The 19453-nt window shown below is 33.2% G+C and overlaps 1 protein-coding gene across 1 annotated transcript in view; it reads right to left on the bottom strand.

The window, feature by feature from the left end:
* The window catches only part of PCDH15 (protocadherin related 15), a 1333392-nt gene that overhangs the window by 88672 nt on the left and 1225267 nt on the right, over positions 1–19453 (bottom strand). Inside the window, exons 28-29 of the mRNA XM_064488173.1 lie at positions 11010–11119; positions 9047–9187 (exon numbers count right to left, since the gene is read on the bottom strand). Coding sequence (XP_064344243.1) covers positions 9047–9187; positions 11010–11119 — 251 coding nt within the window. The remainder of the gene's footprint in view (positions 1–9046; positions 9188–11009; positions 11120–19453) is intronic.

Here is a 19453-nt window from a genome sequence, read left to right as displayed (position 1 = left end):
CAGATTAACAAATACACACGTCACTGGATGTGGGTTAGCTCAATAGATCCAAACTGCTTCTCCCTAATACAAGCTGCCTGGCTTCATCCGCTCACCAGATTTAGGACATATTTCCTTGTCCTGGAAGGGCCCATTGTTACCTGGTCAATGATGTTCTTCCTTATCCTGACTTCCAAAGTCCCTTTAAATATGCAGAGCAGTATACCATTTTGAGTCTCTCACTTTTGGCTTCTTTTATGATGTGTTAAGGTATTGTGCAAATTAACTTCTTCTCTCTGTGGATGATGGATGCTGGATGATGGATGCTAGAAAGATGCTTTATTGCTTCGATGCCATTCTGTCTGATTTTCCCAATTAAAATTCATTTTACATTTATACCACGTGATGCTAGTGACTCTCTGCATAACAATCCTTTGACTTGAGTAATCATTCTATACAACTTATTCCAAAAATCTATGTGTCTAGTCTTCAACATCCTATGGAAGTTCAGTTCCTTATTTCTTTTTTTTTTTAAATTATTATTATTTTCTTTTTTGGGGGGGGTGGGAGGTAATTAGGTTTACTTATATATTATTATTATTTTTAATGGAGGTACCGGGGATCAAACCCATGACCTCATGCATGCTAAGCATGCACTTTACCACTGTGCTACCCCCACCACCACTCCCCAAGTTCCTTATTTCTAAGTACTTCTAGATTTCATTCATGTTACATGGGATCGAAAGTATAAAATTATCCATGATTTATTCCTTTCTTTTCATGGCCAGTCATCAGGACCTACTGACTTTTTTTTTTTTTTTTTTTTTTTTTTGCGTATGTCCTACATACATATTTCCCATCTCACTGGCTGGTGATGGTTAATTTTATGTGTCACCTTAAATGGACTAAGGGAAGTCCGGATAGCTGGTAAGAGATGATTTCTGAGTGTGTCTGTGAGGATGTTTTAGTATTTGAATTAATAGACTGAGCAAAAAAGATCACTGTCACCAACGTGGTGAGCATTATTTCATTTACCGAAGGCTTGCATTTAATAGAGCTTAGTTTGTCCCTACTGAAATGGGAGTTTTTCTGAATCAAAGGCATGAAGTTTCTATTGCACAGTTTGGGGGCTTCATGATTAATCAAATGATTGTTACTCTCAAATAGAACATATGGTTGCACAAGTATTTGTGAATGAGTGACTGGGCTCCCATTTTAAATTCAGACTTAATCCCAATTTAAATTCAGACTATTCAGACTAAAAAGGCAAAGAAAAAATTAAATTATTAACTGTATTAATTAAAGAGAAATTCCCATGAATAAAAAATATTATACCTTCTGTCATTAGGCTCTGGGGCCTAATCTTAGATGCAAGTTAAGGAGAACCATTTCATGCATTCCTGGACTATTAAATATTTTAATTTTAATCACCAATGGTAGCAATATAAAACATTTTATTCAGAAAACACGATTTTTTTCTTCATAACACATGAGAAGATACACACATTATAATCTATACTCTAAGATGCTGACGACACATCTTTATTATTGGTTCAACAGATCACTTTTGTATCAATGGAAGAACATTGCCCCAATGCACATAGCTTCAGAAATGTATTAATAAAATTCTATAACCACTTTAAAATCACACTTTCAAGCCAAGCTATTTTGCACAATTAAATTGTTTTCTTGGGCAGATAAATTTCTGTTTCACTAAAATATAATTATCTCAACTGCATATTTATATAACATGCCTAAAATGTTTGAGACAAAAATACCATAAAGGATATTAGTTTTCATACAGTAGTCTTCAAGTTTTAAAGTAGTAAAGTATAAATATAGTTTCTAACACTATGGTCATATGTTTAGAGTAAAAATATAAGGCTTTGAACATACCCGGGATTCTAGGATCACAAAAAAATAATATGTAATATGCTTCAATGTTGTTATCCAACTTATACATGGAATCCTTTTGTAAGTCAGTTAATCATGAGTAAACAGTCATTAGCATTATTTGTCACAGACCTTCTGTTTGGAACCAGAAAAGCCAAGGAAATGAAATGTATTACAAGCTTGTACCCTAAAGCAAAACTATAAAATGAAATCAATAGCATTTGAGTTGTTTTATTACCAGTTCAAGGTTTATCATAATTGCCCTGTCATTTATCTCTGATTGAAAGGCTAGTTATTGCATCAAAACACAATGATATATTTATGCAAAGCTATGTTTTTTCCTTCTACATTTAAAGATAATTATAATTTTACCATAAAAGAAAAATTGCTTTTGTTTACATAAAGGTAAAAGTATAGTGATGACTTTGCGGCAGAAACATTGATAAAAGGTTCTGTGGAAGAGCTTCTGGACATAGGCTCCTTGAGACCTCTTTGGGACCAATAACTTCTACCCTGAAAACCCAGGAGACACTGAGCTGGTCAGAAAATATAGAGAACTCATACAGGGCTTTATGTCAATTATATTTCAACAAAACTAGAAGAAAAAAAATATTTTGACTACACTCATATAAAAATAGTATGCTTACTATGTATATATGGAACTGAATTATAATTATAGCCTACTTTTTCTTTTCTATTCTCCCTGTTATCTTGCTGATTTGAGATAGTCTTTTTCCTGTTGTTGAATAAAACCTCAAGATATCCCATGGTTAAAAAATAAATATATTTAGTTAATATAAAGTACTACGGTCATGATTACAGTTTTTAAAAAAGATTTGCTAGTTCAACATAGTAATCAATACTTCAAATTTCATTTAAAGATAGAACTTTTTCTCCCTTCCCAGCTAAGATGTGATCCTGGACAGTCTCCTACGTTTTGAGAATAGGTTGTAAGAGGTTTTTTTTCTTCATTAATCACTTCTTCACCTATTTACTAGCAGCTGCTTTTTTCACACCCAGGTTGCCATCATCAGGTGTTGGAGATTGAGGAGGAAAGACTGGTAAGGTAGTCAATCAAGTTTCTACTTAGTTATTACTGTAAAATAGTTGAACTCTTTTCGGTCAAACCTGTGTTTAAAACAGACTTTGTCACTGGGGCACTTTCAGCACGGGTGTGCTCTCCTGCAGGAACTTGATTTTGGAAGTACATCCCAACTACAATTGATCTCTGAACAACTCGATTTGAACTGCAAGGGTCCACCTTAGTTTTCAATAATGGGTATTTTTCAATAATAAATACTACAATACTACCCAGTCCAGACCAACGTTGGTTGAATTTTCTTTAAAAAAAAAAAGTTTTCTGTTAATTTGATTATTTTATTCATCATTTATTCATTCATTTGATCATCTATTTACTATATTACCAGCTACTTCCAAAGAAGATTAATGAAGTTTAAAAATAAAAGTTAGCAGTTAAGAAAGGGGAAAACACGTATCTAGAAGCCCTGGATGAAAAAAATCCAAAGAACTTGAAGGAAAATTTAATCCTAAACTTGGTAACAGCTAAGGCAGTGTGACAACCTAAGAAGGTGCATAGCTCCTATTTTCTTAAATTCATCGACTGTGAAAACAATTCCCTTGATTCAACAAATAGTTCAGATATCCTTGGATTAAAATATATATTTAGGGATTTGGGAAAGGTGATTAAGGTGACAACGTAACGTTTGAATCTTCCTGAATCCTCTTCATTACAAAAAGACAAGAGATTTGGATAGCCAACTATTAGGAGAAAGCATACTCTGGGCCTTTTGCACCCCTGCTTATCTTGCTGAATATGCCAAAGTTGCAACGCCCCGGCACTGTTTCACCTGGGACGCAGGACTCTTTATGCAGTTGGCGATTCTGAAAAGTGAGATAATGTCTTGCAGGAATGCACCACCTGGTATAGCAATTTATCTGCTCTCCCCTTTGACAAAGACTGGTTACTGCTTGCTATAAAAGTGGCAGAGTCTTTGAGTCCCCTCCTGGGGTGCAGTCCACTTGTGTGCAGGTCCCACCTGGCCCTGTACTGCCTGTGAGTTTGCAGCTTAGGGAGCTGCATCTCTATGCTGATTGCCATGCTGACACTCCTGCTAATAATGCTCCTGTGAGAAACAAGGTCCTTGTCTCTTAAGGAGGAGTTTTTTGTGTCTTACCAACATCCGCAGAACTGTAGCAGGCTAAATTATTAACCTGTACAGTTATTTTTGTGGGAGTTCTCCTGCTTTTAGGTCTCTTTCTCACTAACAGATTTATTTAAGGAGGATAATAGCATCAAGTCAAAACCCAGCAGATAATATATACAAGTAAATAAGGCAACCAGCTAGCCTCCAGATCACAGAATATGAGCAGCTGGGGAAAACAACTGACAGAAACCAGATCTCTGCACTAACAGTAAGCATGATAATGTGCTTTTAAGCAAGTTCGTAGCAGGTTAAGGGTTTCTGTTGGCCCTGAGAGCCAGTGAACGTTAAAGCTGCCAGCACACACTAAATGGAAAAGTTATTAAGCTCATATAAAGGCAGTAGCAGGACAGAACTCCACACTAAGGAGAAAGGAGAAAACAATAAAAGCAGAATATAACCTAAGCAGGACAGACATGAGAGGGGCAAAGAAAAGAAAATTTCTCAAAGTAAAATGGGAGTGCGGAAGAAAGCAAGCAGATTTCTAAAAGTTGAAGGATAATTTTTAACACTTTATGAAAATAACTGAAACAGGTAATCTAGACCTGTGGATTAAGAAAGCTATCCTGAAATCATTCTAAGTTTACTTAAACACAAAAGTGAAATTATCCTGAAAGATGAAAAAGACATAAGATGGAAACAGAAACATGAAAGACAGAAAAAGATCATGGTCAAAGCCACAAAGGAAAAAGAATAACAAGCAAAATAATACCTCTTTAAAAAAAAAGGTGTTTTTTTAAAAGCTGCAAACTGTACCATAGTATTTTGAAACAAACTAAAATAATTCATGAAAAAAGAGAAGATATGAAAGAAAAACCCACATCAGAAAAACTCATAAATGAAAATTTTTTTAAAATCTTAACTCAATGAAAACATCAGATTAGAGAGAAGGTAATACAAAAGACAGTTTTACCACTTGTATAACAGGAGGCTGCATGACGAAAAACTTACTAATAAAATAGAAAACACAATAAAATTAAGAATTCAAGAAAACTTTCCTGAAGTAAGACTTATATGGATATATTACATATATGCAGAAAATAATCCAGAATAGCCAAGATAAAAACTATTCTAATAAATCAGCTGAACAAAAAAGAAAAGGAATACATTGTTTGGAAATTCAGAAACAAGACCAACATCCATGGGAAAAGAAAAACAGTTTGTCATCACACTTTTTGACAGTAATGCTTCACGTAAGGAGAGCGTGGAGTGAAATATTTAAGTCAAAGGAAGAAAATATGAGCCAAGGCTTTTATATGTAGCCATGTTTCTGTTCAATTATTAGGGCCTCAGAGAAACCTTGATTAATGCACAAGAACACAGGAAACAACATTTCTGTGAGCCTACTCAGGAGTCGACTAGAGAACAAGCTACCAACAACAAAATAACGTACTGGTGTTAATAGGGATAAAACAGTATTACTTCAAATTAAATGCGTGGGAAAAGGTAATAAATGAAGCAGAAGCATTGCTTACAGCAGAAAATATACAAATAGCAAAAAAGAAAAGAAAAAGAAAAAGGAGACTAAGTGTATTATGTAAAGTAGAAGTATTAGAACAAGGATTGGCAAACTACAGCTCCCCGGTCAAGTCCAGCCCACAGCCTGTTTATTACGTGTGATTTTATTGAGCACAGCTACATCCATTTGTCTACATACTGTCTCTCCCTTTTTTTAAACTTCAACGTTAGAGTTGAGCAGTTTCAACAGAGCCCAGATGGCCCACAGAACCAGAGATATCTGTGACCTCAGGAGTCACATTTGGAGTATGATGGTAAATCAGCTCACTATTTTGAAAACCAGTGAATTAAAAAAAGATTTTTCCCAGCCTCTCCTATAGAAGTTGGACCTCAGAGTAATCAAATATTTGAAATAGAAAGATTTTTATAGAAATATTTTGGCTAATAAATATAGAAGAAATAAGAGAAAGGAATTAATAGTTAGGAAGAGACTAACAGTAGTTGCTATTACCACAAAAGGAGAGAGTCAGAGGGACTTGGTGTGCCTCCTCAAAGGAGTGAATATCACTTATGATTTATTTCTTAAAAAAAAAAAAACTGGATCTAATCAAGACTCCAGATCTAATGACCAATTTATAGGAAATAAAGAAGACAGAGAAAATATTAAATGACCCATTGAAGGTACAATCATCAAAATCCAGGCTTCAGAGATCTGGTTTCCTGAACAAATAAATATCAAGGTGTACGCAAAGGAGTGACAGTGGTGAAGCCTAGAGATTACAAGACACCTAAAAGACCTATCAACCAGTTGCAAAGTATGAACGTTATCTGGATTCTGATATGAATGAATTTTTAATACAAGTAACAAATGGTTGATACTGAGGAATTTTTGTTAATTTGGGGAGAGTAATAAGGGTATTATGATTAAGTTTTAAGAGTCCTTATCTTGAAGATATATATATATATATATATAACATTTACAGATAAAATATTATGTCTCTATCCTGTTTCAAAATAATGGAGTGAGGAAGTAATTAGGACTGTAAATGAAAAATTTGCCAGCTTGATAATGTTGAAGTCCGTAGTTGACACAAAGAGGTTCATTACAATAGTCTGTCGTTTTATTTATGTTCGAAATTTTCCACAGTAAAAGATTAAAATGTTTTAAACACTGCTAACGTCAAATTTTGGAAATGAGTTCTAAAGTTTTTTTTTTCTAATTTAATTATTAATTTCCATTTAAATACTAAATCTAGTTACAGTATAGCTGTAAAACTTTCTTTGAAAATTATTTTATTAATAAGTTCTTGGTAGAGAAATCACAATAAAATGCTTCCTTAATGTATTAAATTTATTATGTTTATTACCTTTATTCACACGATGTGTGGTAGAGCTAAGGACCACAGGGCAGCTAATTCTGAAGAAGGGATGAACCTTTAAACAATTAATTAACCTTAATTTACATAATGGTCTTATTATTTGCATAGCTAATGGGTAGAGATTGGCCACTAACAGTCTTTAATAAGTTTGAAACTGTGTTTCAGACACATGGGTTTATGTTTCAGATTCAAGAAGCAAAGGTCAGTTGTGACATTTTAACAACAATATTCAAAGCATTAGGTATTAAACAAACATTTAGCTTTTAGGTTTCATGCATTTCTGAGAGGATAATTCATGAATCTGCTAACTGATCTCACTTCACATGCATACTATGGCACAAAAAAGTATACATGGGTGCATTAGCCAAGCTTTTGTTAGCTTTGGACTTACATTAAAATTACAATAATGAGAACTACTTGTATTATATTCATATATGAGATATCAGTATGTTTTTATTCCTAGAAATCAGAGCTATTCCTTGAAAAATGCCAGCTTCTACAACTTAAATAATTAGCAATTTTTTTCTAATTCTAACTGTCCATTTGTCTCAAAGAAAGATGACAAATGGTTTTCAATTAACTTTTACATTAAATTTTATTTGCAATAGGTAGTTTATGTTATGTAATTTAGAACTACTCTAACCTTTCAACTCCTGGTTTAGTTAATTCAATTTACAATTTGAAGCATCCTCTATATTTTATAAAAATGTAATTGCCTGAGGTTTAAAGATTTTAAAAACTCAAATAATTGGTCTGCTGTATTTACACAATTTAATTATGAAGTGATACATAATCACTGAAGACAATTTAATTCCTTTAATTCCAGAGACATATTGTATATAATCTGATATTTTCCAAGGATTTGGTTGTGCTTTTACAAACAACTGTGCAGGCCTCTACATTAGATCAGTAAGTGAGATTTAGTAAATGAACAGGAGTGACTTATTTTTATGATCATCAATTGCTAAACTGACACAGAAAATGCTACAGTACATCTTTTGCCTCTTATTCCCACGTGCTCACCTTGCTCTCACAGTGCCCGCGCTCTCTCTCTCTCTGGCATTCATGTGGGTACCCTTGCTCTGGCTTGCATGGTCTCTACTTTTTGTATTTTTCCTCTTTTAAAGATGCTGATAGATGCAGTGTTCTGATAGTATGATAGTACGTCCAGAAGTGGTTCCAGACTAAAATATAAATGTTTCAGACCCTGTTTTACACTTAACATTTTCTCTGAGCCTCTGTTCCACTAATGGTTAAATTAAACCTGATTTTCCTGTGTTTTCTAGATTATAAAAACGTTTCCTGTTCATTGTAACAGCTTATGTATGACAATGCTGGGTAATAAAAAGATGGACTGCTTAGAGTGCAAAGACGTAGTAACTCAATGGGTGGAAAATAATAGCATTTATCCCATTTTTGGTAATACCTCTCAGAATCTCTGCTGGACCCCTTCACAAACTGGCTTTTACTTGCTTGCTGTATGGGTAAACTATATCACACTGAAATGCTGTAGAAAGGTTTTGGAGTCAAAAGATTTGAGCTTAAATCTCCCACTTTTCATTTACTGACAGTGTCATTTTTTTAAAAATCACTTAACCTTTTCTTGTAAAATAGGGATAATAAATCTCATTTCCTAGAAATGGGTGTGAACTGAATATAATGCTACATATAAATTATAATAAATGTCAGTCATTCTTTTTAAGATGCATTTTCCTCTCCTTTAAGAAAATCAAAGTACCAGAAGTACCACACATTTCAGGGATGTTATAGTAATCATGTGCCCATTAACAATATGTATTCCAAGGGGTTAGCCAGAACTTCACAGTGTGATTAAGGGCAAGGTTTTTATGTAAACATACACCAATAATGATGGTATTCCGATAATACTGTATACAAAATTTGAAAATAGTGTGTTATTACCTTCACATTTTAAGGAGTATGAAATCACTCTCCGCATTGTCATATATCAGCTCTAAAAAGGAACGGCCAATCATCTTCAAGTATTAATGAGCTATGTTATCCACTGAGAACTTTATTTCAGACATTTGTGCTTCATTAGAAAACAAGTAAAAACACCATAAAATTCTTATAGAATCCTTAAGTAATGCAACTCACTTTTCGAAGGAACGCGGAGATTGGCGAGGACCACTTCCAGGGAATCAGCTTGGACTCGAAGTACATAGCTTGTCCTTGTCTCATAATCCAGAGGGGCATTCACATAGATTACACCTGTGATGTTGTTCATTCCAAACTTATCTAGAATTAAAACACAATTCCTTGGTCACTCGCTTCATACTGTAAGGGAAAAGAATTCTCTTTAAGAGACACTGTGATTTTAAAAACACTTACATGTAATAAGAGCAATGTATTAAAATTACAAAATGCTGGCTTTGGGAAATTATGTTCCAGCTCTTGAATTGATCAACATCAGAGCTTCCCTAACTGCATGTCTTGAAATTCTAGTTTTTCTGAGATTCTTCTGGAAATTGATGTTTCTATGGTCAATTAAATCTGGAAAACAATGCATACTATATCCCTCACCATAGATACTCATGATCTTCTACCATACTAAAGACTTCTAGAAATTTTGTATTAAAGAAATCTATTTAATCTAACTCAAGAAAGTATTTTATGATCTTACTTGATGATTGTATTTTTTATGATTTAGTGAATCTTATTATCCTCCAGATTTAGTGTTATGGTAAGAACGCTTTAGGGAACAAACAGATAATTTAACATGTTGATTATTTAGAAAATATTTATTATTCTAAATATCCTAAAATATTTTCCCTTCAAGTCTATTTTTTTAAATAAATTTGCTCAAATATATTTGAGGCTAGGTCAGGGCTCACTGGCAAACTTTATAATATCTACCTCTTGCAGTCTCTGTACCTTTTCCTCACTTTGGTTTTTTTCATAGCATTCATCACTACCTAATACTATATATTTGTTAGCTTAATGGTTGTTATTGTTTATCTCTTCTTATTGGACCATTAAATTCTATGAGGGCAAGGATCTGTCTGTTTTGTTTACTGCTCTATCCTTAGTAAGTAGAAGGGTAGTTAGTACATGATAGATGCCCAATAAATATTCATGGAATAAATTAATAAGCAAATGAGTTGAATGTAAGAGAATCATTTTGGTGGAGTGTGGGTGATACGTAGAGCCACTTTGCTACCTTCAAGGAAGAGAGTAGATAGGATCACACACAAAAAAATTAACAGAACAGACTGAGATAGCATAGCTTCAGTGAGATGTCATAAGTCCAAGGGAGAAGTCAGAATATTTAGGGAGGAAGCATAACAACACAGGAGAAACAATGAAAGACAATCAGAAAAGTATGGTATTGAACCCTTGCTTCAGGGGCAGCAATTTCTAGTTTCTAGTTGGTCACTGAAGTACTTGAAAACAGCTTTTATAATTTCCTTGCAAATTCCTTTACAGCATTAACATTCATTCATTTATTTACCAAACATATATTAACTGTTTCTTGATCATCTACAACATTCCTGTCCATTTAACTTATAAAAAGGGAAAACCAGAGGACAACTAACCTGTGAGTAATTGGTGCAACAAAGAATCAGTGAGACAGACTGAGTGATGAACTTACTCTCACAGGCTAGCAAATCATTCTGTTCTCAGTGAAAAGTGATTGGCAGGCAAAGTGATGGGCATTCACAATTATTTCTGTTCCTAAAATTTCTTCAGGATTAGCTAAGGTATGACATGGAGTAGGGGTTGCGGGTGGCACAGAGCATGGGAAGAGACTACTATAAGCAATAACCATATCCAAAGCTGCATTAATTTTGCTTTAATTTGAATAAATGCCATTAAAAAGTCCCTAAATCAAGGGGAGGGGAAAGCTTTCAGAATTGGATATTTAGTACTTCCTAGAAGAAAAACAGAATTTTGTTAATATAATTGAATTTTTAATCAGATGCAGCATACAGTTACCAAATTGCATTTAAGTCAGACACATTTTACAGAAAAATAGAGTAAACAGTAACTAAATATGAAATTAATTCCCAATTTAAGTTCATTGTTTTATGGTGAAAACAGAGACTAAACACCTACTCACCCTCTTCATTTCCTGAAACAATGGAGTACACGATACTCTGATTGACGGCTGCAGCAGAAATTACACCAACCATAGTCCCTCTGGGTGCAAGTTCACTTACTGGAGGAGGTCTGTGGGTGTAGAGAATATAATTTATTTTTATTATCCACTTTGCCATGATGGAGCTTTGAATTTAATAAGAGAATATGTTAGCTGTGTGTGTGTGTCTATTTGAATAATACTATTTTTGAACTTTTCAACAGAGTACCACATTCAGACTCCAGCCCTAACAAACTATATTCAGAATTATGCATGCGCTCTTGGTTAAGAATGTCTTGTTACCTATAAGCTACTACTTTGTTATCTGCCAAATATTGCATAAAATTTGTTTCCCTTGTCTCTGAAACAACTTCTGGACAGAATACAATAGATTGATATAATTTGCTCCCTTAAGTTGTTAAAGTAAAATGTTGCTTTTATGTTGGGGATATTAGCATAGTTAAGCAAATGACTTCCAGAGGTCTCGTTCTAGTCTAGACCTTATCCTTGCTCTACAATAAAGCTCTAACTGTACTAAAAATATTTGAATGGATGGCATAACAAAATTAATTTCTTTTGCATTCATTTATTTTGCTTAACTGTAACCATATTATGCCCCCAGTACTAGGATAGCTACTTAATTTTAAAAATATATTTTCAACAAATTATCTCACTCTCAAAATCTCCATTTTATTTTATAATGTTGGTCACTGCAACTAGGCTATTACAATTTTATATTCAAAAATTAACGCGAATAATCTCATTCATAATTCACAGTTGCTTATCTAGCTCTGATAGATTTAGAAAATTATTAAATATAAAGTTATAGCATCTCCAAATATTTTTATAATCCAGTCAATCTAGCTAACTCATCTGATTTCTATAAGCTTTAGGGTCTTTTCTTGAATTGATAAGACAAATCCTATTGCTACTTGCCCTTTTATCTTTCAATACTTAATCTTTTAATATCATCCCTCATTTTTACCTTCATCTCCTCAGCTGTTCTAATCTAGATTACATTGTGCAATTATATTGTGCCTTCATTTAAGCCCTATATAACAAATCCTGAGCTACAAATAAATTCTGAAAAATTAATTACATACCGTCCTTCACAAACATCATGTCCAAAATGCTATATTCTTTGCTACTCTATTCCATATACTTGACAGACTAAAATTACCTAAATGTAAAGTGATCTGTCTTACATAGAGATGCTTTAGCACCTAATGCTGGTCACCAGCTTCATTGTATGGTCAATAACTGTTTCTTGATAAAGAATAAGAACTAATCTGTATACTTTTTTAATAAAAATTATAAAGAAGTTATTTATTTGTTTATTTAATTTTACTTCTCTGCATGTTTTCTGCCTTCTTTTGCTAATAGTATCTTCTTTTGTTAATAGCATCCAGATGTTGCTTTGGACTACCGCACCACCTTCATTCTCAGTCTAACACATTTGAGTTAGGGCTGACCCAATCCTCAGGGGATATGAACAGACACATTACCCAGCTTTGGCCAATGAGGGCATTTTGCCCTCTTTACTCTATGCTCCTATGTGGTAAATGTCTCATGCAAAAACAATGCAAGTCTTGCCAAATGTTACTGTAACAACAACAAAAAAAATCAGAGGTTTTTTGGCTACAATTTTAATGTTTGTCCCCATGTTCTTGTTAATAACGATATCAACACATATGAAATAACTAAAGGTGAAAAATATATCCTCTACAGTTTGTCTAATAATCAAAATGCTGCTATACTTGAAGCTATGTAAACTCATTTTATTTAATTAAACAACAAATTTTCTTTTATTTCTCCTGAAGATTTCTTTCACTTCCAATCAAGAGTCCCAACCAATTAAAAAATGTTTAGATAAGAAAAAGATACATATGCTTAAGTAGACACATCTAAAGAAAGATATCTGATATAATACAATTATATTTTGCAAGGAATTAACCTAGACATAGTCATATTGTCAGTTTAGTGAAATACGGATGCCTTCAGTAAACTTGACCCTAAAATGATAGTAAGTCTACAACAAAAAAGGAGGCCTTTACAAAAGTGACATTAAGGATGGTTTTGATGGACTGCTTTGATTGTGGATAGATAAATTTTTGTATGATATTTTAGATAATAAACAGACATTAAGACTAATTGTTATTTGTCACATTGCCTAGTGGCTGACCTTGGTGATTATGAAATCATTCAACCTGGAAAGGGTTAAAATTAGAGAGCTCTGTTAACAGTATGGTCCTTAATAACCTCCCATCCTGGTTTTCCTACCTTTGTGTATTCCTCTCTTCTTGCATGAGGGGAAGACTGTGACTTGCTCCTTATGGATAGAATACAGCAAAGAAGAAGTGATACCACCTCAGTGATTCTGTGATGTAAGATTATAACTATAACTGCATTCTTGCTCTGTCTCCCTTGCAGGACTTAGTGAAGCAAGTGGCCATGTAGAATGGTCCACATGGCCAGAGACTAAAGGTGAGGTCTGACCACTAGTCAGCAAGTAACTGAGGTCCTCAGTCCAACATCCTACAAGGAACTGAGTCCTACCACCAACCACATGAGGTTAGAATTGTTCCCTTCTCTGTCAAGCCTCAGAGGAGATTCTAGCTCTCGCCAACATCTTGATTAAAACTTGTGTGAGACTATGAAACAGGGCACAGCTAATAAATTTCTGAGCTTCAGAAACTTCAAGAGGATAAGTGTGTTGTTTTAACTCATTATGTTGTGTTTAACTCATTATGTATGTTTAATTCATTTGTTATGCTGCAATGGATAACTGGCACATGGATAAAAGAGCAAAGAATTGTTAACTTATGACATATCAAGTTACATACAACTTAAGTTTGATACAAGAAAACAAATGTTAGTCATACTCTGGAATAATTTTCAAAACTGAATTTCTTTTTGTGGAAGTAGATGTTGCTTAAATTGTTTACTTAACTATCTTGTTACTATGTGAGATAAGAGCTAAATTTTATACTTCCATAATTATTGATCCTTATAAAGTATAGAAATGTGAAATCTGCAGCTAATATGCCTTCACCTTTAACATAATAAAAATGCCATCTTTCACTTCAAACTTTAAAAATAAAGTATTTTGTGCATATTTTAACAATCAAGATGAAAGTTATTAATACCTGAAAAAGTAACTGGCATAATTTAAGAAGAAATTTAAATTATACGCTCACCAGTAAAAGAACTGAACACTCTGTTTCTTAGTAAATGTTCAAAATAGATTTACTTCTTGACAAAAATAGCTCCTCATTAACCTTTTTCTTAATTGTTCCAACACACTTCTTTTTACCAGAATCAAAACATACTATAAAAATGCAATTTTCTCCTGGCTAGAATTAAATGAACCTCCATGATAATTAGCATTAGATTACAAAATTTCAACTCTTTTCTATTTATTGCCAGGCTGGGCCCATTTTATTTTTGTTTTATACCCTAGAAAGTACCAGTTACACGGTTGGGGCAAATTACACATTCTCTTTGGGGTCACATTATAACTTGAATATAAAATGAACGACTTGGTGTAAATCAGTAGCCATAAAATCAGAGTCAGCTGAGGGTAAAAGGACAACAAAATTGAATAAAATGGGCTGGGCATAAATTAATAGGGAAAGAGGCAGAAGAAGGAAATTGGATGCTATGTACTCTATTTAATAAGGACAATCAGTATGCAATAATGCAAGTCCAGTGTGACTTTAAAATGGAAAAAAATCAAATTTTTATGTAAATTCTATGAACTTTAACATTTTGACATCCAACAGAAATTTATTTTTTAAAGCATCATCTTGGTTTGATCTATGGGCTGACAGTTTATGATTTTTAGAGTTAAACTATAAGGTATTTTCCAGTTCTACCATTCTGAGTCTGATATAATGTGATTTATCATTCCACCTCTTCTTTCTGTTGAGTGCAATCAAAATCCTTTAATTAATTTCATAAGCAAAGAATTATAGCCAAAAGAATCCTCAGAAGGTGCTTTTTTTTAAGCAAATCTTTCCTCTTGCTATCAATTCATATATTTGTAATCAGAATTCATCCATTTTATAATAAGCAATGTTTCATTAACACTCTTCCAATTTAGCTTTTCAACAACTAACAAACTAACAGTTGTTTGGTATCTGAAATTCAATAATTCTACTTTCTAAACTTAAATTTATTGCCAGTATAATTGAGAAAAAGCCCTCTTACAGTAATAGACACTTGAAACACATAGGGCTTGATGGTAAAATATATAGTTCTACTTATGAAGCTTAAGAGTCAAAAGACCAACAATTTCCATTCTCTAGAAAAGGACTGCTAAGAGGATTCTAAAGGTAATGGTTATATTTTTAACAGATATGGATCTTGAACACTGGAAAGACTGATGATTTCACATTTTTAAGAATGCCTTCCAGAAGGGTCTTCACTAAAGGCTCTCTCAGGAAGCTTGACCTGAATTGGGTTGAATGCCACATGTCCTGAAATATTCCTGTTGGCAGAACTGGCTCCTATTCATCCCCCAAAGGCAACACTTTGGCCATAGTTTACACGAGGCTTCATTCTTTGAGTTGTGCGGTTCTGCGGGTTCACACAGATGTATAATGTCATACATCCACCATTAGAGTATCATACAGAATAGTTTCAGTGACTGAAAATCTCCTGTTCCTCACATACTCACCCTCCTTCACCCCCACCTTCCTTATATCTGGGAACCACTGATCTTTCTATAGTCTGTAAAATTTTGCCTTTTCCCGAATGTCATATAGTTGGAATCCTACAGTATGTAGTCTTTTGGGGCTGACTCTTTCCTTAGCAATATGTACTTAAACTTCCCCCATATCATTTTGTGGTTTGACACTATATTGCTGAATCTTATTATATTGTATAAATGTACTACAGATGGGTGCATTTTATTAAGAAGAAAATTGATCAAAATAACAACAAACCTGATGTCTAGAAATAATTTTTTGCAGATAAAGTGTGACCTAGAAAAGTTAACTGCTACATAATTTATATGCAAAATACACACAACATAATTTTTCTATGGATGTATAAACCAATTCATAGATATTTGTTTAACATTTCAAATGGATTTTTTTGGAAACTATAGACAACAATAAATCTATCTCAATTAAATATCTTAACATATCTGAGTCATCTGAATAATGGTAACACTAAAATAACAGAATTTACAGCTTCCAAATATTAGACTCAGTTTTCACAGTATAAATATAGATGAAACAATTATTCTACAACTCAAAAGTTACTTTTATTGTTGGTTTCAAGAAGTAACAATGAAATGTGTTGCATAAAGCTTCTAATTATTTTAAATGCTTTGCAGTTTAGGATATAAAAGTGTTTGTAAATAGATGCTATAAAACTTCACTGGGACCCAGTCTGGCTCTATTGCTTTATTTCTACTGAGAGACAAATTAATTTATTTTGACATGTTTGAATTCAATATATTTGCAAATCAGTACCAATTAAGGAACTGTTTTTATATCTACTATAAGGGAATTTAACGAAAATGGGAAGGAAAAAAAAAAACACTTGAACTATTATTTGTAACCTTGGAGTAATTGCATCAGGGTGATCTAATTTTACATATTTAACTGAGAAAAAGTTTTAAAAAGATATGATTCAGGAAGGAGATGCTAGCTTTCCTAGAATTCTTAGGATGGATTGTAGATAAGAAAATTATTAAGACCAAATGTTTAGACACTGTTTTTCACCTCTTTTCTGAAGTGTGCTTACTCTTGTAAAGAGTTTTGTTTCCAGTCACATCCATGATGTGTCTTCATCAGGAAGACCAGAAAACTGAAGCCCTGAGTGGTAAACACTTTCTCAAGTTCAGAAAACAATTTGAGAGCCAAATGTGCAATCTAGGGTGTTTGTTTGATTTACTGTTCAAATTAATGGAGTTTACCTAATCTCTCTTAGTCATTGGCTCTAAAACTTTAAAACCGTAAGAATTAGCTGAATAACTTATTAAAGTTGTCAGACATTTGGATCATGCTTAAAGATTCTGATTTAGTAGGTCCACAGGGTCAGACCCAGAATATCATTTGCAAATGTTCTCCAGGTGAATCAGATAGCACTTGTTCGAAGAAAACCATATTTTGGAGGAGTAAGGGACTTTCTCCCTGCTGCCTTTCTCTCTCTCTCTCTTTTTTTTTTTTTTAAATTTTTATCCTTACTGTACTCAGCAAGCTTTAGTCCTTATGCCTGCCTACAGCACTGGATGTCCTTTCAACAGACTAGAATCAAGCTAAGAACACTTTTCTCTGATTCTAATAAATCTGAGTTTGAATTCTGTCTCTCATATGTATTAGGTATGTGACCTTGGAAACATTCTTAGTTCCCCTGATCTTATTTCTTTATCTGTAAAATGGGAACATTAATTATATCAAAAGATTGTTGAGTTACCAAAAGACATAATGGGTACAAAAAAACCTTCCTTATGCCTAGCATATATTATAACCATTATTAATACATTATTTTGTAAGCTATACTTCTGGTAGTTTAGCTTAAATCCTAAAACGGTATACAAGGTTGTCTAAGAGACAGTGGCAACAACAAAAACAAAACTGGAATACTTACTAGTATCCCTCTTGGCTAATACTGTAGATTATGTCTTATGCATTCTGATTTTCCCTTTTTAGTTCTCAATCCTACATCAATTTTGCATCTGAAATGGACATAATATTTTTCTTTTTTTGCTATTTTTACAGCTTTAAATTCATAGACCTTTTGGGGGTTTCATTAAAAACAACTACTCTGGAGTGGGACTGGTATAGGCTCGTTTTGAAACTTAAAAACAACAACAAAATCACTAAAGTCCAATGATTTGTGCACAGAGGTCTACATATTCATTCAATAAATATTTATTGAACATACGCCACGTGCGACATCCACTAGGCAATACAGCTACAAAGGAAGGACAGGGGAAGTGAACTGTGCACTCATGGAGGTGACAGCCTCACAAGCAAACCAGACAGTTGTGTAAACAGTTATAGTCAAATGTAGTAAATACATTAATACCAGATCGCCGGTTAAAAGATCGGTAGTAAACATGCCGTGCACTGTTTATATTTTATGTTCCTCAAGTACCTACAAAGTAACTGTAGGTGGGACCAGGCAGCTGCACGGTTTGATGAAGTGACTAGACCAAGCATATTCATTTCTGGCTGATTGAATTGCTGACTAAAAATAGGGTATGATGTAGGTATTTATGTACTTAGCAATTATCTCTAAGAAAATAGTTTTGTATTTTGGCTTATTTATCTAAAGAATATTGGTTCTTTTCTCCTTTATAGATGAATTTGTACATTTGGGCTTTTTGAAGAGCATAACAGCAAACTTTTGAAACAGGTTCTTTAATGCTTTTCTGTGTTATTTTCTACTGATTAGACTCTGCTTTTAGGTATGAAATAGCATATGAAGATGAGAAACCATCATGCAATCTTGAAATACATTAATGCAGTCATACATATAACATGAAAGAAGAGAAAAAGATACTCAGGTAGAGAGTTTAATATTTCAATTCAATTTTACTTTTAACAGTTGAATGAATGTACTACCTCACAATAGCATAATAAAAACAGACACCCAAATTCTGCTAGAACTTTTTAAGAAAGAGAGTAGATATTAAAAGTTCTCATCACAAGAAAAAATTGTAACTGTATGAGGTGATGGATGTTAACTAAACTTACTGTAGTAATCATTTTGTAATGTATACATATATCAAATTATTATGTTGTGCAGTTTAAATGATACGATGTTATATGCCAATAATATGCTAATAAAACTGGAAAAAGTTATAGCTGGATATCCCCTACCTAGTTCCTTTATCCCTACTGCACTGTTAGTTATTAAATTTTGAAAAAGTTTTAAAAGCCTGAGAGGTTATTTTGACAAACAAAATTTCCTCATATATATGGTAATTTATTATTTAGAATCCATTAGCTAAAGATTTTAAATGTCCATTACCCCAAAACTGATTCAACTATGTACTATATCTAATTGGAAATTTGATTTTTTCCTCTTTTTTGTACAATACCTACTTGATACACTGAGAAATGAAAATAAACAAAATAATCACATAAAACCTCTTAATCCTGGAATTACTTTTTAAAAATTTGAGATGTAAATGTTATAAAATTAGAAATAATGTATGGCAACATTTTGAAAACATTCAAAAATGCTACTGTTTTTGTATCATCATTCACAGTGTGACATTTCTCTCTTTAAATATTTGCATAAGATATTTTACTATTCTATCTGTTCTGCCACTTTTGCTGAAGAAAACACACTATTAGCATGGTGCAATGAATTAAAATTAGACATAATTTCTTCAGTGTCCTCAAATTTCTCTGTGATAACGAACAATGTTTTAATATGGCTCATAAACACCCCCAAAATCTGAC

Source organism: Camelus dromedarius, chromosome 8 (genome assembly GCF_036321535.1).
Source record: "Camelus dromedarius isolate mCamDro1 chromosome 8, mCamDro1.pat, whole genome shotgun sequence".
In the NCBI taxonomy this organism is placed as follows: domain Eukaryota; kingdom Metazoa; phylum Chordata; class Mammalia; order Artiodactyla; family Camelidae; genus Camelus; species Camelus dromedarius.
This window is presented reverse-complemented; position numbering and strand designations above follow the sequence as displayed.